This window comes from Silurus aristotelis (genome assembly GCF_946808225.1).
Source record: "Silurus aristotelis genome assembly, chromosome: 19".
Classification (NCBI taxonomy): Eukaryota; Metazoa; Chordata; class Actinopteri; order Siluriformes; family Siluridae; genus Silurus; species Silurus aristotelis.
Window position 1 is genome coordinate 19,668,766 of NC_139592.1, and position 21,616 is coordinate 19,690,381.

The window sequence follows — 21,616 nt, forward strand, 5'->3', positions numbered from 1 at the left end:
GCTTCAACAGAAAAATACAGGTTATTATGGCTTTATCTTTATTGTAATAGATAATAAAATTCTCTGCAAAGTGTCTGTGTGGGCTTTCTCTGGGTTCTTGGGTTTCTTTCTGGCCACCAAACCAGATGCATGTAAATCAACTGGATATGTAAAGGGTTAGGGTTAGGGTTAGGGTTAGGGAGCTATGTAAAGAGTGTAAATGAGTGTGCTGTGTGGTTGTGTTTGTCTGTGACATAACTGATGACAAATACTATATACACAATATTGTATTTGACTGTGTACAGTAGAAGTTCATAGATAAAAGATAATAACATTGATTGACATATATCAACGTTTGCCTGGTGGTTATAAACAGAGCACCTCTAAATAGTATATTAGTAAAATATTTTTCTCTTTCTCACACAAAAACGAATGCATGATATAGAAAGTAAGGTGTGCCTCATTAACCAGAAGGCATTCTGGCTTTCATTACAGATTTGATCTCGAAGCAGCTGTTGCTTTCAACACTTATTTTTGTCGTCCTACACCCTAACACTGGTCAAAGCAGAGCTTTATATTAAGCCTGGAAATGACACAGTGAGAATATTTCCATTTCCCAACCAACAAAAACATCCTTTTAAATGTCACGAATGTGCTCTAATAGGTGTCCGGAATGTGGGAGCTGAAGAGAAAGTGCCCCCATTCCCCCCCGCCCCAAAACTCTGTGAGGGCATAGATTCAAAAGCTTTGGAGCAGATGTAAAAATATTAGTTTTTCCAACAGACATTTATTTATGTGTTTTTTTCCCCTCTTAGTGTGTGGTTTTTTCTTGCTAAAACACAGTCTTCCAGCCTTTTGCTTGTTGCCCTTGCTCTCCACTGGAACATTGGAGATCAGAAATAGCTTGTTAAATCAAATGGTGTTTCATCAATGACCAGTTAAGTGCATACTTGTGGGAATTTGCAGTAATGTCCAGTAACCTTTGCAAGAAATTCCATATAATTCTATCGATTCAGGTTATGTTAAGTGAACAGTGAAGCTTAACCTGTACACAACCTTGAACAATGAACCTGTGCATAAAGGTTTTTTTAAAGGCTCTGGTATTGAGGAGCTGGTGTTGGATCTATCTCAAATGTTGAGCTATTTTATGAGTTGCTTAGTATCTGCTTGGTTCCACAATGTCAACTGATTGTATAAGACTGTAGAAAGGATATTACTTATAATCACACATTCCTCATGGTTCTCAATATCCGGTGTTTTGTATTGATTTAGGATTTATAATTACACTCGTGATATCACCCAAATAAGAATGGGTTCCCCTCAATGCAATTCTGCATGTCACGTCTAATGTCACTAAAATGAATTTCCAGTGTATTCGTAGCTGTTATCATTTTTAGCACATTCATCTGGTATGCTTCAGACAGAAAGCCTCTGACCTCTGCGTCTCAGTAGTTCTTGTTAATTTGCTGAATGCACATCCTCTGTTCAAAATATTGACACTCCAGCCACATGTTAGGAAGTAACTGCTCACTGAATCCAGCTCTTGTTCCCTGTTTATTTGTTCTCTTCTTATTTTAAGGTTTAGAAAAGTTTTGTGTTTGGATTGTGTGTGCGCGTGTGTGTGTTTTAAAGACGCCAGACTATTTTAAAGAGTTCAAATTAAATTCCCATAAACCTATTTTTACTCCTACAAACCCACACTGAACTAATGAATCACACAGCAACAACAATCTAGAATGGAACATCATACTCTCATTTTGGTCATGTATCAACCAATAAAAAAGTAGACGCGTACAATGAGTAGGAGTTGGACATAACCCACTGACTTTGAGTTGGACATTTCCATCCTTTCTTATGACTAACTCACAGTCCCAAATACTTATTATTATCAGGCAAGAAGTACCTGATAGGTTGCGCCTTTTAAAGACAATCACAGCTATGTGTAGTTTCCATTCAGGTTATACTTCGAATGATCTTCAGGCATATGAATGCATTCATAAGAATCTTTTCTTGCAATCCATCTTGTAATTAAAGTGAGGTGGTATAAGTATTTTGACTCTATTTTGTTATTTAATAAATTATATATTTCCAAAAGTTTGAGGCACCAGGTCATAAGGATGGTATGTGGTTTTTGAGCATCCACATTCTACTATTATAATTCCCTCCACTCTTTGGAGTGTCATTCTGGACCTTTGTGCTCATCAGCCACAAGGGTGTTAGTAAAGTCAAGTACTGATTTTTTACTGACCAATTCATCCCAAAGATGTTCAGGTTCAGGTTCAAGTGAGCACAACATTTTCATTTTTTTGCATCCAAAAACATCCTATACAATCGTGTGCCTCTAACTTTGTGGTAACAGTTTGGAGAGAACTGCATATAGCAGGTAAGGTCAGGTGTCCCAATATTTTTTTCCATATAGTTTATTTGCAGTTTATATATCCATTACAAACATAGGTTTCCTGGTGGTCTAGTGGTTAGGATGCGGCGCTCTCACCGCTGCGGCCCGGGTTCTATCCTCGGTCAGGGAACCAACCCCAGCCATTAGGGTTGCACAAGCCTTAGTGCAGGTCCCAAGCCCGGATAAATGGTAAGGGTTGCGTTAGGAAGGGCATCCAGTGTAAAAACGTGCCAAATCAAACATGCGGATGGTCCGCTGTGGTGACCCCTAATGGGAGAAGCGGAAAGAAAGTTTATCTCCATTACAAACATAATGTATTTTCACAAAAGAGTATATAGTCAAAAATGATAAAAACAAAACTGTACACTGTACTTAACACAGCACAATGTCAAGTATATGGAAAACCACCAAGTTCTGGATAAAAATGCTGCAAAACAATTGCACCTGGTCATTAAAGATGTTTCCACTGAATGGTAGATTTCACAAAACAAGCAGTAATCTTGCTTAAAATGTAGGAGCTTCCTAAAGTTCAACATTTTTTGTTTACAAAAGACAATATTATGAAAGAACAACTGTGAACTTAAAACATCTCTGTCATTAAAACTGATTCTATAATGTGCAGATGGAAAGTAATGGAATCACAACTAATTGTCCCATTCAGGGTTACACAATGCACTCACAGACTAAGGATAAAGAAGGTAAGAAAGAAGAAGGCAGTTATTAGTTGCAGGATTACCTGAAAGCAGCAGGACAGAAAAGAACAGTAAGCAGTTATCTGCACTGCAATCATCTCAAGTCAAGTGGTTTTAGTGAAAAGAAACAACATACCTCCCGAACCAATGTGCTACAAAAACAACATAACAAGATGACACTGTTTAGCATCTGTTTGTGTCTGGTCTTTTATTGTGGAATCTGATGTCTTGTGGTAAAACACATTGCTACACAGTCTGGCTGTAAGAACCCGGATGCTTCTGTTCTAACGGGTGTGTCAAGTTTATTTGTATAGCGCTTTTCACAACAGACATTGTCTCAAAGCAGGTGTGTGTGGACTACCACAATGCTGGTTACGTTGCATATGCACTGTGTTGTGTAAATGTCCGCAATGGAACCAAGAGAGACCCCACCACCAGTTTCTACACCGGTCTAATAATTTCTGCACTTTTTGCCGGCATGCTGATTTGTAATTCTTTCCGATAAGACCCACCACTGTTATGTTAGCGAACTTGATGATGTGATCCATGATGTTAATTTTAACACAGTTGTGTGTCATTGGTGTGAACCACACAATCTCTTTTACTATACACCATTCAAATCTGCCATCTGCTAAAAAAAGAAGCACAACACTGCAGAAATTAAGATTAAGAAATAGATGAAAAATAGGGGGAAAAAAAGAAAAAGAAAGAGAAACGAGTAAGTTTTTTTTTTTTTATCATTTGCTCTTCTTCATATCAAATCTCACTTATATAAAGTCAGAAGATACAGGAAATTAAAAAGATAACAATTCTTAAGTAACATATGCACCAAATGGAAAGAATCAGAAGATAGCTCAGGAGGTGTTAGGTCAGTGGTTAAGGCTCTGGATTACAGATCAGAAGGTCAGGAGTTCAAGTCTTGGCCCCAAGTCCCGGCAGCCATTCATAGGGCCCTTAACCCTCTGAGATCCAGGAGTGCTGAATCATGACTGACCCTGAGCTCTGAACCCAGCATCCTAACATTCCTGCGATATGCGAAGAAAGAATTTCACTGTGCTGTAAAGTACGTGACAAGTATAAAACACCTTCATTAAGATTAAGGTGACGCATGAGATGGTGAAAGGTGTTGGAGATACTCAGTTACAAAAAAAGGATGCAATGATAGCAGTGAAGAGAAATGAAAAGGTTTTGAGTTGTATTTTCCAGTTCAGTCAGATACCCTGAGATATAACCATGTAAGCCTATATGGGTGAGAAGATGGGTTTTGTATTAAATATGGTAGGAGATGGACCAGTGAAACCTAAAGAGAGTGGTGGAAGTGTGTGCAGAAACGTTAGTGTTAGTGAGAACTCCAAGTGCACCATATTCTGGAGACTGTTTTGGAAAGAAGACAAGAATGTTGCAGTAGAGCAGTAGTAGTATAGGGCTGCTTCTCTGCAAAGAGTACAGGGGAGTTACACATCATTAAAGGAAACATGAATGGAGACATACTGGGTCATATTAGGGGAAAATAGAATCTTCTCAGCCAAGAAATGCAATCTGGAGGGAAGCTGGACTTTTTTAAAAGGACAACGAGCCCAAACATACAGCCAAAATAACTCAAGATGGCCTTGCATGACCTAGCCAATCTCCTGCCTTGGATCTTCATGAACCTTTATGGAGGATTTTTGACATTTCAAAGCTTTAGAGGTATTCTCTTAAACATGAAGAAATAAAAACTATTTGCCAAGTGGCCAAAATGAACCCAAAAAGCAGTAAAAAAAAAAAAAGTTATGTTTTTTTTTTATAGAGGTTATTCAATTTTCCAAATAAATTTTTATGGTTATAAATACAATATAAATATGTTTACATTTATTTATCAAGTCTCTATAATGTCTATTGATCTAACAAAATCTCTAATTTAACAATCCTTAACAAATGCCCTGCCTTCATAATAACTACAATTTCTGACCACATAATGCCCTAAAAACACTTTTTTTTTTTTTTTACTTAATAATAAAAATGAACTTCCAGGACAAAACAAAAACAAAAAAAGATATAAAATGTTTAAACTGAGAATTTTCCCTCTTTATAGATGCAGCTTGCCAGATGGTCCCTATCCTCATTAGTCCGGAAAACATGGTGTTCATGGTTTCCAAAAGATTTTTTTTAATTTTGATTCATCTGAGTGCGTAATGACAAGTTTACACTTATAAAGAACATCTGATTCATTCTTTATCACCACATTATCTGTTTGAAGTTGCTTTGACATAATGTTCATTGTTAAAAGTTAAAAAACACAAAAAATTTAAAACACTAAAAAAAGTTAAAAAATTTTTGAATTGAATTGAATTAATACATTTTTGTTAATGACTAGTTATGGATGTTTGGAAACTATTTAAAAGGCTATTATTGGTTATTCTCTTATTTTTGTATTACATCCCTTTGTTTCTCTAATAATGATGACCTTATTAGCTAGGAATAAAAGGTACTAGTTCACTGTGTGAGCTTACAAGTATGAAATAAATATAAAACGTGTTCCCTGTTTATGTGCATAGTTGTTAAAATGGCCTAAAGGAGTACTTTAACTTTTAATTAATGTTTACATTTGTTACACATAAAACATAATATTTAAATTGTTTGCAAATGAACTGTGATTATTCAAGATGTCTGTTTCCTTGTAGAACTATAAAACAATAAAGACTTAATTCTTCAATGCAGTCTTTAATGTCTCTTTTATTATTGCATTTACAGCATTTGTTTCTTATCGAAAAAAACAGCAAATCTTTACTTTAGAACACAGCTACACATTCACACAGTGTACTGGGAATTTATAAAGTATGCATTTTGACCTATACAAGCTACTAGTACTTTGATTCTTAGCTAACAAGTTAATCATTATGACAAACTAGTGTAAAGGTGTTATAGACAAAAATAAAAGAATAGCCTTATAAATAGTTTGCAATAGCATACAAGTCCATAACTAGTCATTTAACAAACGTGGTTATTGGTCATTACTTACTGGCTAAAGAAAAGGATTAGTTCATTGGTAATGGAGTGGATTTTTTCATCAGTATATACAGTACAGACCAAACCTTCTCATTCAAAGAGTTTTCTTTATTTTCATGACTATGAAAATTGGAGAGTCACACTGAAGGCATCAAGGGCTATTTGACCAAGAAGGAGAGTGATGGGGTGCTGCGCCAGATGCCCTGGCCTCCACAGTCACCGGACCTGAACCCAATCGAGATAGTTTAGGGGTGAGCTGGACCGCAGAGTGAAGGCAAAAGGGCCAACAAGTGCCAAGCATCTCTCGGGGAACTCCTTCAAGACTGTTGGAAGACCATTTCAGGTGACTACCTCTTGAAGCTCATCAAGAGAATGCCAAGAGTGTGCAAAGCAGTAATCAAAGCAAAAGGTGGCTACTTTGAAGAACCTAGAATATGACATTTTTCAGTTGTTTCACACTTTTTTGTTATGTATATAATTCCATATATAATTCCACATGTGTTAATTCATAGTTTTGATGCCTTTAGTGTGAATCTACAATTTTCATAGTCATGAAAATAAAGAAAACTCTTTGAATGAGAAGGTGTGTCCAAACTTTTGGTCTGTACTGTATATACATATATATATAGGTGTCACAAAGGAACATCATCAGCCAATGTAATCCCAATTTTTTTTAAATGTTTTGTTACGTAAAAAGGTTTTCTCCAGCAAATGAATTTTTCCAGTTGTCACTTTATGTCATTGATCTGACCCTCATATACAGTCAGACACAGACCTACGACCACTCAACTTTTGGTGGAGTGATGGTGAGTAAATACTTCTGTAATCTAATTTACTTCTTATTTATCTCTTATTTTTTATTTACTTTATTTGTACTATGTAAAAAAATTTTTTATTTGTTCACAGTGCCTCTTTATGTCTGTGTTGGAACGCATCATACTCATGATCATACACTCGATTTACGGCCAGACTGGTTTTTCGGTCCCTGTCTACGTTGGAATTTGGCGTCCACATGTATATTGTAGATCCAATGGACACAACCCTAGCAATGCATGAACAGACTAAAACAATCATATAAAAAGGGAATAAAGAAGAAATCACCCTATATGGCTGGCATGAGGACATCACAGTTTGTATGGAAATTGTTACACCCATTTTTTACACACATATTTCCTGGTTGCAGTGATGCCACATCTATAAAGCTGTCAATGCAGGTAGGCGTCTGGGTGTGCATGCCATCCTGCAGAGAGCAGGTACATTTTCATGTCTGCGTCATCACCTGACCCTTACCCGAGACACTAGTCCTAATCACACATCTAGGGCTTTCCTGTGACGCGTCTGCGGCCTTTTCACACCTCTTAATAGAATGTGAGGAATCCCAGTACTGTTTCCTTTCTGCACTACAGGTTGTCGACGAAAGTTTGGCAAGTATCTCACTATATTGGAAAATGAAGTGTCCACATAGCTGTGCACATCTGGGATACAGCTGGGATTCAATGCGTTTTAAAAAGAATTCTTGCTTATGAAAAAAAAGAAGCTGGAAATCACCTAGAAGTCTTTTCATGTTTGATTGTAGCTAATGCATCTGCTTAATCATGTAATGCAGCACTGATTGCCATTCAACAAAACAAAGGCATACAAATCATATGTGAGATACTTCCTTTGCTTACTTTACTTTATTATCCAACTTCAGTAATATGAGCGTTGCCATGCATCCTTCCCAGGTACTTTCCATCCTTCAGACGTCAATGAAAGGGAAGGTTTTCCAAAAGCAAATATTTTGGGCTTCACAGATGTTGGTAGATAAAATATAGAGACAATTTTGGAAGATTGAGCATGACAATGCATGTAAGTGGGTTTCCTCTATTAATCAGGTCATGTTAGTTAGCTTCATGCAGACCTTTGGGGGAAAAACATCAGAAATGTGTCTTTAAATAGGAAAATGAAGGGAATTTCAAGGGGAGAACACCAGGGGAAAAACGAAGAATCCTGAGCCACATTAAGAGGCAAATCAAGGAAGTTGTCCAGTGTACCCTGCCACCACAATTAACTTAGAGTTTTCGCCAACGGAAGCACAAAGAGGCACAGTGTGCACCTTCAGAATGTAAAAACTTTAAAAGTGATCCTCACGCAACACTTTCAGGGATGCATCCAAGATTCAATATTTGCTTACATTTGCACAGCAAATATGTAAGTTAACTAACATTTACCTTACTGCTGAAGCTTTCATATGTAACCTAAGAACTTCTTGTGACTTCAAGCTGTCACTTCAGATTTATATTAAAAATAACGGACAGGGATCTGTTTTTAATTTAACTCTCCTTATTAAATTTGGTACAAAAGTGTTGCAAATATGAGGATAATCACATTCTTCTGTTTTCACACGCAAATTGAGAGTCTTGTTTATAATACTTTAGGAGTGAATGAGCTAGTGTCTAGAAAGGACTGACTTGTATTTTGTCTGGTCTTACAGACCGATTAATCAAAGTGGTCCTCTTAATCAGAGGTTGTGGGAACTGAGGGTTGGGTGTAAAATTGATGAAAAAGACTGAGAAAATGTAAAAAAAAAATATACAAAGGCATGGTATTTTTTTGTACGAGACTCAAAGCATGTATGCACACATCCTTACAACACAGTATTGTACTTTGTATCGTTCTTTGTATAAAGAATGTTACAGCAAATCTAGATAAAAAATTCCTCACTGTAATGTTGATATGTCTTAACAATGTAAAAATTACATGTGGTGGGTTCATTAGTATATAACAACTCATTGTTCTTTGCTTGTGATTGTAGCACAGGTTTTCATTCATTACTTTAGGCAATCCTTTTTGTTTTATACTAGTAGTGTTTCTAATCACAACCAGGTTACTGACTGATACTATAATGAATCACTGTTTTATACTATTAACTCTTAATCTACAGAGTGATATAAGTGACCGTCTGGGCATATTTTACTTTCCTTGTAACTTGTTCATTTGAGCTACGCCAGTTTAGTCTTGAGTCTGATCTTGGGTTTAAATCTGATCTTGAGAGGTTTTCTGGAGTGACTTGGACTTGTCTTAGTATTAGTATTCTGGTTAAAAGTAGTGCTAAAAACAATTTGTGCTGTCTTTTTTGATAATGGACTTTTGTGTAGCTCAGTGTATAAAACATTGGACTTTCGATTGGGAGGTTATGGTTTTAAATTCCAACACCACCAAGCTGCCACTGCTGGGCTCTTAAGCAAGGCCCTTAATTCTCTACTATTTGCACTGGATAAGGATTTTTGCCCTATGCTGTAAATGTTCTTCTCAAACACATAGCCTAATCATTATTGGAAAGCATAAATGAAGCTAATGAGTTTAGGTCAAGACTTGGCATAAAAACATTTCATGTTTCCCAGTCTTTACTTTTTCTTCACATTTTCTTTTGGATTTTATCTTGACTTAGCCATTATTCCATTTAATAATCATCGGGCTGGTCCTGAACTTGAACTTGGATAATAAGCTTCCAGAAACAAACCAAATTGTCCTTTTCTTTTCCACAAGCTAGGATTCATGTTTTGTGGCTTGTAAGTTCTACGTAGGAAAGTTCATGGTCTTTAAATAGTCTTTGGATTAGACATTGAAAGCACAAATCCTGCATGTTTGATGTCATCAACACATTAACAAGAGGATAAGTTTTCTGAGAGTGTGTAACCACAGTGTGGATTTCCGCTGGGTTCATATGACAAAACATATATGATCAGTGTTTTTTTCATTTATACCAAATTACTTCATTGGTATAAACATTGGTCCAACATATGTTTCACAGTCTATTCTGGTTTCAATGTGTCCATGGTTGAAATCCATAGGGCAAATAATATTTGAACTTCTTTGTCTTTCAGCTTTGTATGTTTTTTCTGTCTAAACGGTGAGTCAAAAGTTCCATAACATAAAAGGACAAAATGCTTCCCAAGGAATGGTCTGCTTTTTGAATTAAGATGTCTTAATGCCAAGACTGCCCCTCACAGTAACTCTCCACTATTCTGGTACATTCCAAACTTGTGAGTTTTGGAAAGTACAGCAAAATAAACCTGAGAGCTGAGAAGACCAAAGTTTTGGGACTCGACCACGTTCTTGACTTTTGCTGTAACTGGCAGTCCACATGCATCCCATCTGGATTAATGTAAGGTGAATTTCTGCCGTCTATGTCTATATTTAAAGCAGTGTTTTGTGCCAGTCAACATAAATTTTTAGATAGTTGTTTGCCTGGGCACTCAATTTGAGCAAAATGTGTGAAGAATTCTAGAAGGGGAGGATATCGAAGGGTTGGCATTAGACTCTAATACTTATGGAAAATGTGGCTCCTTGCTAACATTAAAAAGAAACTATTCCAAAATGCATAAATGTTCCCTACTGAGTCATTCCGCCTTGTTTTACCAGCTCAAACATTACAGTAACTGTTTTGAATTTCTTGTAAAGCAGAAATATCATGTTCGGTATGATGGGAAATCATGTGAAATAAATTACAGTTCGTCTGGTTGTGCACATCTGTTGTCCTTTGTCTTCACTTTCACTCCTTATAAATGTTGCCCTTTTGATTGAAATATGTTAGTTGTTAGCGTAGCACTGGCTTAAGCTCACATTCCAGAGCACTTAGGAAATGCTCCTGGCCTAATCAGAAGCATTTGCTAAGTGCCAAACGTTAGACCGATTCTTTGAAGCCTTACCATCTTATCAGACTAATTTAGCAGGAACGTGGTATGGCAGCCAAGGACAAATCGTGTTGCTGCGCTCTGCTTTTGCTTCACAATTTTTTTGGTGGGTGTTTAAGTGTAGCTGTGAGGAGGAGAGCAGTGTAGAGCAGACCTGGCCAGCAGGGATGTGGAATTTGAAACATTTTCTGATTACTGGCCAGCCACTGTTTACACCACAGACAGGCCGTGACATCAGAGAAAGGGGGTGGACATTATAAAAGTGAGTGTTCGCAGAGACATCCAGTGAGCAAACAGCAGCACTAGTAGCACAGCATACTGCGTTTGGGACAGTGGGATGGACAAAAAAGTGCAAAACACATACACTCTTCTGGCACTGTTGTACCTGTGCTCCCAGGTGAGAAGCTTTCTCTCCACCTGATACACTATCTGGGAGGTCTGAGGTGTTGAGGTAATTTATTCATGCTGCTTGGTTCATTTTTTGCCAGTTCAGTTGGGATTAAACAGTGGAAGTACGATAAAAAAATTATTTCTTTTATGTTTTATCAATTAGATATCTGTTTTATCCATAAATAATTGTGTTGTTGAAATTTCTGCTTAGTGCTTAATGTGTGCTTTTAGAATAGTGCAAATGGCAATTTAATTTTTTACTTTAATCCTAGACACCAGATCTAGTGGGATCTATTTCCAATTTCCAATATTTTTATTGCTTGTGATGGAAACTGGATTTTAAAATTTTTTTTTATTCTTTTCATCCTAATTTTTTCTCTTAATTTTTGTTGTTGTTTATTTTTGATGAACTGAGCTCAGATGGTTGTGCACTTAAGTAATAAACATCTTTTTGGGCATTTCTGAAGTTCATGCCTCTTGACTTACAGATAATAGACCTTGTTTAAGCTGTGTCTGTGTATGACCTTTATACACTGCTTGAGTTTTTAGAGCAAACCACTTCCTCTCTTCTGCTTCAGGTATGCTGTCAACAATGTGTCAAGCCGTGCAAGTGTCCCAGCTCTGTTCCAGCCTGCCCTGATGGCGTTGCTCTTGTCCTGGATGGATGTGGTTGCTGCCAAGTGTGTGCTCAGCAGAAGGGCGAAGCCTGTACAGACATACTCGTGTGTGACAAGAAGCATGGCCTGGAATGTGACTACAGCGCCAGCTTCCCTGGAGATCCGGGCGAGTGTGTCAGTGAGTAGTGAGATTTCCTGCCTTGTGCTGAACAGCATGTCTCAGTGTCCATCCAAAGCAGGACTTGTAAACAGAATTAGTGAGCATAGTTACAAGGAGGCGGACAAACAGGGCTACTGTGTGAGGATTTACCTGCACTGGCAACAACATTCTCACTTTTACTTCCTGTTGAGACTGAGGGTAAAACTGCATGAGCTGAATAATCATACAATCCAACATTACAATAAAAATATTATAAAAAAAATACATTCAGGTTATAGAAAAGTATATATATTATATCACCACAGGAGCAGTACTGTATTATACTGTATTATTTTGCTAAAATAAGTGCGGTTATGAACCATTAATTAAATTAGATCATATTTATTAATTGCAGCTTACCAAAAACAATACATAAAACCTCTCTAGTTTTTATGCCTGGTATAATCTTTAAAAATCATTTAATAAATTCTAAAGTCAAGTAGACTTTGACTTAATACAGTCTGTGATTTTTATGAATATATGATATAGAAAAATGGGGGTGTTTAATTCCTGTTTAATTAATTGGTCAATGCTAACCATCTATTTATAATGAGAAACAAGCATTATACTTTTTCCCATTTCCAGTTACAGAAAGGCAATTCATATAACCACTTACATATTGTTATTGAATTAAATAAAAAAAAAACTCCTCCTGAAATTTTTCCATGATTCCTATACCTGTGTACTTACAGGAACAGCTTTTCCTCTGACTGGAGACTCTTTCCAAAAATAATAATAAAATGGTATAAAATCTAAAATAATAATGTCTCCTCACAAAAGTGGTGCTTGACTGTGCAAAATTTGCCACTGGATGCGTTTCATTATGTGTTTTTGTGCTCAATATTTTGCATCATAATACACCTTGTTTTTGATATGTAGGTCAAGACATGCTGGGCTGTGAGCTGAATGGCGTTTCTTATCACGAAGGAGAGGTGTTCCAGCCATCCTGCAGCACCCAGTGCAAATGTGCAGGTGGAGGAGTGACCTGTGTGCCCCTGTGCCCTGAGGATGTGCGTCTACCCAGCTCAGACTGCCCATATCCGCAAAGGGTCCAGCTGCCAGGAAAGTGCTGTAAGGAGTGGGTGTGTGAGAACTTGGACAACAATGTGCTACAGGATGCTCCAACAGGTGAGGTCAGATCAAGCCAGTTTACTGTCCTTTCCCTCATGATCATGTATTAAGATGAATATTGTGCTATGGGTTAGCCACTAGAATCGATAGATCCTGCAACAGAATTGAATTTAATAAGAAAATAAATAAACAAATAAATTAGTTATTACTGAGACAAAAAAGGCAGCTTGTCATGTTACTAAGAATATTTTTTAGAAAAATTACAGGATTTTTTAATTGGTTTATGTGGATTTTTCAGCAAAATATTTTCTGTGCAAGCTACCATAGAAACCATAGTATTAGTTTTTATTTTCTAGAGTACTTAAAAAATTAGTATTAGTATTTGCAGCTTGCTGTATTAGATAATTAATCAGCCGCATTTTGACCAGTCAGAATAGAGAATTATACAGAAAATGTATACAATTATTGATAATTGATAATATTTTTTTTTTAGATATTTCCACTGAACTAAAGCTGCATATTTTACTATTTTTCACTTAGGGCCTACAATATTCTTTTTATGTCAAAAGCCATGCTTGTATCTGGAGTCAAAACACTTACTCTGTGTTGTTTTATTTTTTTTCATAAATCATAAAATGTTGTTCATTTATCCCAGTTGGTTCACAAACCACAATTGCATGGTTTATCTGTGGTTAAAAACGGTTATTCACATTCCAGTCTGAGCTTCTTTATTGTGGGATCTGAGGGTTTTCATTGAAAATGTTTTGCCAAGATGGAGCTGAACCGCCCGAATAGCAAATGCTTCCAGAAACCTTCCATGATTCATACTTGTGTTTATGCAAGCCACCAATTAATGTCGAAAATGGGCCAGCCGTAGAGAGGACATTAGGGGGCGGGCAGGACTCTGGTTATTATAGGGCCATCTGGAAATTTCAGCAGTGTCACAAAGTCAGGACAAGAGCAATAGCACATTTTACAGTTTTATTGCATGCAATGCAGGGATGATTGGGTTAATTAACCTTCCATTCTCTCTTTTTTGATCCCAGTTATCAGCCCAGCATTATTATGGAAGTTTTACACTACACATGAATGTTTTGAAAGGACGTATTCATGCAGAATTACATCAAAACCCTATCCATTTGTATTTTTACATTATGTTTTAGCCTTTATGCAAATCATGAAATCTGGCAAAGACTACAACAAAAGAATGGGTTAAGTTTACTGTCCAATTTTGACCAAATGTTCAATCTAATTTGAGCTTTTCTTAAATAATGTAAAAAATAAACTTTACAGGAAAACATTATTTTCATTTAATTTCTGAAGTTCAATTTACTCTTTGCTTTTGAATACATCAGCACATTCCTGAGTATATTTTAGGCTGCGGACTACATCTTTTATTTTCATTATTTTATGGCCAATTCTTTTGTTTTAGCTACCCAATTAAGTTATTTGGGTTTGTGATCCAACAATGCAATTTGAGACACTAGATTAGAATTTCTTTCTCAATGTGTTAAACATCTTAGAACATGGCACCACTGGTGGCAGACCAGCCGACTTTATGTATGCAAAAGTACAGAAACTGATAGACTTAAACTAAATGACACTTAATATTAGAATTTTTGCATGCAGAATTTTTATCAAACTGGCATCCCAATGACTTTCAGTTGCGTTCTTGTTTATTGCAACATTTCCTGCCAGCTTCTTTGAGTTGTTCTTTATGTAGAGGGGTTTCTTTGTATATTTGGTACACAGACTGTTTGCATAGACTTTTTACTGCATTGCTGCTACCATCATGAGTTAATATATCAATAAAGGTTTGTGATCTGATTCCAAAAGCTGCCATGCAATTCCAAACCACGATTCTAACTCCACTTATACTATCTCCACACTTCCCACATTTGGCCTTTCCATCACCTTGGTAGAAGTTAATCTTGGCTTCTTCTTCATTGTCTTCTCCTCTTTGAACTGTGATATTTTCACCCCTGCCCTTAGAAGGCTTTTGTTAATGTCACTGCCTGTTGATTTTGGTGTCTTCACAGCTCTCACAAAGTTTCTATCATCAACCATTGTTGTTTTCCTTGGCTGACCTGTTTAATGTCTGGTTGTTAGTGTACCAGTAGTTTCTTTCTTTTCCTGGAGATGCCAAATTGTTGTTTTGGCTGCGCTCAATGCTTGTGCGATGGCTTTGATCAATGTTCCCTTTTTTCTCAGCTTCAAAATGACTTAATGTTGTTTTTTTTTTAACAACAAATGCAGCCTTCACAGGCAAAAGTAGACATTCAGAGTTATTTACTGTGTAAACAGTCAGTCTAAGGCGACACACATTGGGCAACAATGTTTTTTTGTTCACTTAAATAGTGACTGTCTTAAAACATAAAATGTCATGTCAAATTAGTGATTTATTCTCTGGGCCACAATTCAGTTTTTTGTTAGTAGATGATAAACTCTGATTAATTATGTATTGAATGTATTATGGTTACAGCTTACAGTGAGGCCCAAGTGTTGCCTGCATTTCCTGATTACCAAAGGAGCCCTAGAATAAACTGTACCTATCAGAGCACCGAATGGAGCGCCTGTTCACATACCTGTGGCCCTGGGATCTCCACACGAGTGAGCAACTGGAATAGAGCCTGCAGATTTGAGCGGCAGATCAGACTGTGTACAATCAAACCATGCCTGCATTTGCCACCTCAAACACAAATGGTGAGCTATAATCTATTTAACATCAGTGCTAATAAACACTCAAAATATTTGCAAGTTGATGATTTTGTTTTTCATTAGCAGCCTAGAAGATGTCAATCGAGCTACAGGTGGAATGTTCCCACACGGCTGTTCCACGAAGGCTGCTACAGCACGCAATATTACCGTCCTCGTTACTGTGGGCACTGCACTGACGGCCGATGTTGCACGCCTTATCGGACCCGCACTGCCACGGTCACCTTCCGCTGTCCAGGGGGCCGCCTGCTTCACCAAGCTGTCATGATGATCAAGTCTTGTGCTTGCCATTACAGCTGCCCACATACATCTAACGGAACCCACAGGTTGCTTGCTTTACTAGGATAGAGACTCTAATGCACTGAGACACACAAAACGCGTGTCTAAAGCCTATGAAGAATAGCACTTTGCAAATACCACAGTATTATACATTTCTTTCTTTTAATTTCCAGAGACAAATTAGTAAATCCTGGGCCACTGGGCAGGTGCTATGCAGAACATAAGCTTCTTTCTTGCTTTTTACCTTGCAAACACTTTCACCAAACCCCACCAGTTCTTTAACAAGCTCCAACTTAATGGCAAAGCATGTTGGGTCCTTTTTTTGGCCAGTTTGAGTTTAGTTTTTCATTTCAACCCATTAAGCAAAATGAACATTCTTTGGCTTCTTTCTTCTTTTCAGGAACACACTCGGTGTGTTTTTTTCCATCTACTTCTCTCTACAGTTAGGACCGTCCTGGCTATTCAACTGGTACAAATTCAGCCCGACACACCATTAATATTTCAGAATTCGTTTTATATTTTGTGACTTATACTCATCAGCTTGGGTTCTGTTAACTCACTGCTTTGTTACAGTATAAAAAACCTAATCAACATAAAATATATACTTAGAATCTATGCAGTTTAAAGTTATTTGGCAAACCACCTGGGCGCCTATAAGACCCTATTGCTGATCCAACCCTGTAATGATGCCATTTTGTATAAAGAGTTTGCAATCATATACACTTTTACATTGTTGCCTTGTTCAAGGAGGTAGTAAGCTGGCCTGATTTTTCACTTATACCCTGTGTATATAGAATTTTTATGTGGTTTTGAGAGGTTTGGCTTTACAGATATAACAAACTTTCCGAAGGTTTATATGAAGGCAGCTACTTGTCTTGAGCGCTTACAGCTTCCTGTGTAATTTAATGATTGAAGCTTGTACATTTACTTTCTCTAAGATTGACTGAAGAGGTAATGGCAGTGTAGAATGTCATTTCAAATATATTTGATATTTGGATATTTTATAACATCCAGACACCAGAATCATCTTTCTTATTTGATTGCACAAAGATACTTTTCTTCTGTAAAATATTAACAGTACATCACTTATCCGTATAGAAAAGTTATCTTTAGATGGTTTCCTGTACCTTTCCATTCTCTCTATCAGCTGATCTTCACAATACTAAGCCAATGAAGATATAAAACCTGGCTCAGAGATATTTATGTTCAGCCCGACACACAGGGCTTAGATAAAGTATTGTATAACCAATTTTTAGGGAAACCTTAACTGTTGTTTTTCAAAACCCATTCCTTTTGCTTATGTTATTTCCTGTACATATTTGTAAATGCACTTATTACATTATATATATATCAGTTTATAATTTATGTGTCTTCACAACATTATTAAACTACATGTCTATAAACTACTACTTTAAACAAGCTTCTTTTGGTTTTCTCTTTTCCTGAGGTTGTGCTCTGAGCTTGATGCTGAACTGCTTGCAAATTGTGACTGTAACAGAAGAGAATAAAAACAAGACTGTGAAATTTTCAGATAGTTAAAATTCCACCTAAAAAAGATAAATATTGCTGGATGCTTAAATATGTTACCATAATAATAATATAACCATTGCTGAATGGTAAGTTTACAAAATGTTACAGTAACAGTCATAAAGATGCACTAGTGAATTTAGTGATTCTCTTGGGAAAGTTTTTAGAAGCATTCTTGCAATGCTAATCACAGTCATTTCAGATACAAAGGGCTTATGAATGTACAACAAACTTTCAATTATATTAGAGGAAGTGACTCACTGCTGTTCTTTTCTCTATGGCAGCCTGTTGCTTAAAATATTTTTGTGGTTTGAAAAAGAATCTGTTCAAACAAAACAGCATTTTTCTATTTTTAAGATTAAAATACAACCTGTCTGTAATCTAAGGCTGAAAGATGAAGGGAGTTTCCCCAAATAAATCAAAGTTATTGATAATGATATTGATAAAGGATAATTGTTTAGATTTTCAGGTGTCATCAACAGATTTTTTAATTAATTTTGCCACTGCCTTGTCTAAATTCAATACTTCGCTGAAATACTCTATATGGCAAAATGTTTATGGACACCTAAACGTCACAGTTAGATGATTTTTGAATAAATACTTCCAGACTGAGGAAGGCTTTCTGCTAGATTTCCGGAATGTAACTGTGGGAATTTGTGTTTATTCAAACGTGCATGAGTGAGATGCTGGGTGACGAGGTCTGGGGTGAAGGTGATCAGTAAGGTTGAGGCCAGGGCTCTGTGCAGGACATTGAAGTTCTTCATTCTGAAACAGGTATGGGCTTTTTACTTCCAGCGAATTGAAACCATAATACTATTGCATACAAAGACAATCTATACAATTGTGTGCTGACACACATTCACACATTTCTCATCAGTTACACACATATCGAAACCAGGGGAGGGAACCGAGTGAAATTGTTAGTCATTTTTTCGTTTCTTTAATCAATCCACACATACTCTTTAGCTGAGTTTTTCAAATGTAAACTTTATAGGGTAAAAGTACGTAAAAAACAGTTTCTGCTTCTAAATTGTAATAGTGTATACATATATAAAATGGCATCAGATGCAAATATTATATCAAAGTGGCTTTGTAGCTGCTATTATTTTATTCATTCTTTGGTAAAACCACATTCTCGAACACTAACATAGTTATTTTCATCTGCTACTCGAAGCACTTGCTTCTGCAAACATAATTTCCTGTTTGGTGGGTTGCCTTAATGTGCCTGACAGAAAAAAAAAAAAAAAAGCCACAGAGCCCCAACATGCATCCTGGCTAAATGAAAGTGCAGAAAATCTGAATGCCTTCAAGAAACTGTAGCTCTTTTTCAAGCTGCCAAATAATGGGCAAGCAAATTTACGATAAGGAATGCAGGAGTGTGAATTTCGACTTTCCAAAAATCTTCTTAACTGTTGTATTTGTGGCTGTTTTTATATTTGGACTTCTTGGTAACTGCTGGGGTCTAAAATCTATTTTGAGAAACTGGAAGAAGCTGGGAAACATTAGAATATTTGCTTTAAACTTGTGCATTGCTGACATTTTGTACTTGCTGACTTTGCCCTTTCTGGTGACTTATCAAGCTCAGAAACAAAACTGGATCTTTGGACAGCCTTTCTGCAAGATAACAAGATTCCTGTTCAATGTCAATCTCTACGGGAGCATTGGATTTCTCACATGCATCAGCGTATACAGGTATCTGGGCATAGTGCACACTCTGAGTGGGAGAGGCAGGATAAAAGTGCACCATTCCATAGGAATATCTGCATTGGTCTGGACTGTAGTGCTGCTTCAATGCCTGCCTGATGTGTTTTTTGACAAAACAGTGAAGAATAGAACAAAATGCTACGACACAACTACAGACAACAGCACTGAGGCTTACTTGAAGTACAGCATTACACAGACAGTGATTGGATTTGCAATCCCTTTGGTGATCATCGTGTGCTGCTACGGCCACATGGCTGTGAGTCTAGCCACTAAGAAAGGCATCGGCGATGCCAAGCTGAAGCTGAAGTGCCTCAGGCTGGTGGTGATCCTGGCCGTGCTCTTTTCCATATGCTTTATCCCCATCCACATCTTCAGAAATCTCAACCTGATGACTCGCATCTCAAAAATAAATAATGTCTGTAAGCCATGGTTCTCCAGCATCTACATTGCGAAACAGATAAGTGATGGGCTTGCGTGTCTGAACAGTGCTATTAACCCACTAGTATATCTGTTTAACAGTAATCAACTGCCGAAGCAGTGTCTCAAATTCAAACGAAAACGACGACAAACAGAGAAAAGAAGTCAGGTTGCTTATACAATGTGAGTGTTAACTATAATCAGGTTCATGGAATATTTATGGAGCTTTTTCTCGAAATCTTGCCTCAATTTTGCTTTGTGTGTGATTTTTTTTTCTGTGTAAGATATGGTGAATAATGAAAAACTCTGGCATGATAACTGACTAAATAACTTTTTAAAATAAAAACTTTCTATGAAAATATATTATTCAAACTAATCAAAAATAAGTGTCATTTGTACTAATAAAGCAATGTGTACTTGCCAGATTTCTGCATCTATTGACATTTGTATTTCTATAATAAATGTTTTGAATTTTTCAATTCTGGAACATATTTCCTTTAGTTTGCAATGCTTGTCCTTATTAAATATATTTCCTGCAAACCAACACGCGTAAATACTTGTGAGTTTATACATGAACAACAGCAACATTAAGTATGTGGTAGCAAATGATGTTGCTTAATGTATTAGGTAAAATGTAGGAGGTTTAATAAATAATAAATCATTATTTAATAACTATATCTAATGTGCTGTATGCAACTGCATACACAAACCTTATTGGGGGGCATTTTTAAGGGCAGTGTGCCGAAACAGGAACGAGCGCACAAGTGAGAAATGGGTTAATAGTTTAATTCATATTCTTTCTTAAAGAACTTGTTTCATTTATTTGACCCCTACATGGTAATTAAGGCTAAATTTACTCTTGACAAGCTTTAATAATAGTCAGTTCTATTGATTATTTGATTTCTCACAGCACTGATTACTTCATTTATACAAACCTATTCATTTTTTGCCCATACTCTGTGATATAATGTTTCATTGGTCAATAAAACCTGTTTGTTCCATTTACGAATCAGTCCCTCATTGACCTCAAATGTATGTGCATTTTTTTTTACCTGCCAAATCAACCTGACCAGCCAGCTCTTCCATGCCAACCAGTGAAGGTATGGCCTAATACATGTTTTTCTCCAAATATTGCTGTCACACACAGCAACGTAAGAGGCTATCTACCATTCTCCACATGCAAAAGCTTATAGATGATTGGTAATGATAGTATGATGCCCTTAATTTCTCTGGAGCGCTCCCCTGAGTACCTGTGAGGGCATCAGGATTCAAGCTGGGTTGATGGATGGAACGTTTTCAGTTTTACAAGACTTTGATCAGGACCGCAGTAAGAATGCATTAATATGAGGCAGAAATATAGTTAGTAATGGGTTAATAGCAAAATATAACTAACTAATTAACTCCCATTGATACCAGCAGTTATCCATATTCAAGAACCAAGGACATACTTTCTAGGTGAAACGGACTTCATATTATATTCTCAAAGGGACACTAGCTGATCACAGAAGTCTGGAAGCTTGTATATATGAAAAAGTGAAAATAGTACTTTCCTGAAGTCTTTTTCTGCCATGAGCAGCAGAACAAAAGATACAGCTGGCTGGCTTCATATATAATAAAGCAAGCACGAGTTAGCCTTCATTTCCCCAGTTGGTAGGTTTCAGATGATAGGGGACAGCTGAAGAGTCAGATTTGTGCTCCCTCTAGCGTGATTTGTGTAGTGTAACACACAATATCTCGGCCAATGAGTCGGCTCAACCTATCAACAATGTCAATAGGTTGTCAATGTCAAAAATCCTCTTTTTAATTCTTGATCTTTTAATTTATCAAACTTTTACATTGAGTAACTGGAAATTTATATGTATTAAAAAACATTTAAATGCACAAAACCAGAAAATACATTTCTAGCTGTGAAGGTTGAGATCATTATATTATGATAATAAAGGGGAAATATTTAGGTAATTTTA

At 36.7% G+C, this 21,616-nt stretch overlaps 2 protein-coding genes across 3 annotated transcripts; both read left to right on the forward strand.

The window, feature by feature from the left end:
- The first annotated feature begins 11,002 nt into the window (after positions 1-11,002).
- ccn5 (cellular communication network factor 5) lies at positions 11,003-17,410 on the forward strand. Of its 2 annotated transcripts, none has more exons than XM_083570580.1 (5): positions 11,003-11,130; positions 11,702-11,918; positions 12,819-13,067; positions 15,493-15,713; positions 15,792-17,410. In XM_083570580.1, the coding sequence occupies exons 1-5, from the start codon at positions 11,071-11,073 to the stop codon at positions 16,071-16,073; spliced, it is 1,029 nt and encodes a 342-aa protein (XP_083426706.1). In that variant the 5' UTR covers positions 11,003-11,070; the 3' UTR covers positions 16,074-17,410. The 2 variants fall into 2 exon arrangements, with proteins under 2 accessions (XP_083426706.1, XP_083426707.1); XM_083570581.1 differs by having other exon boundaries at positions 15,795-17,410.
- A 1,135-nt stretch (positions 17,411-18,545) lies between these two features.
- LOC310742031 (P2Y purinoceptor 1) lies at positions 18,546-20,657 on the forward strand. The gene has a single exon (XM_083570583.1). It carries the CDS (start codon positions 18,832-18,834, stop codon positions 19,837-19,839), a length of 1,008 nt encoding a protein of 335 aa, XP_083426709.1. The 5' UTR covers positions 18,546-18,831; the 3' UTR covers positions 19,840-20,657.
- Positions 20,658-21,616: the final 959 nt, after the last annotated feature.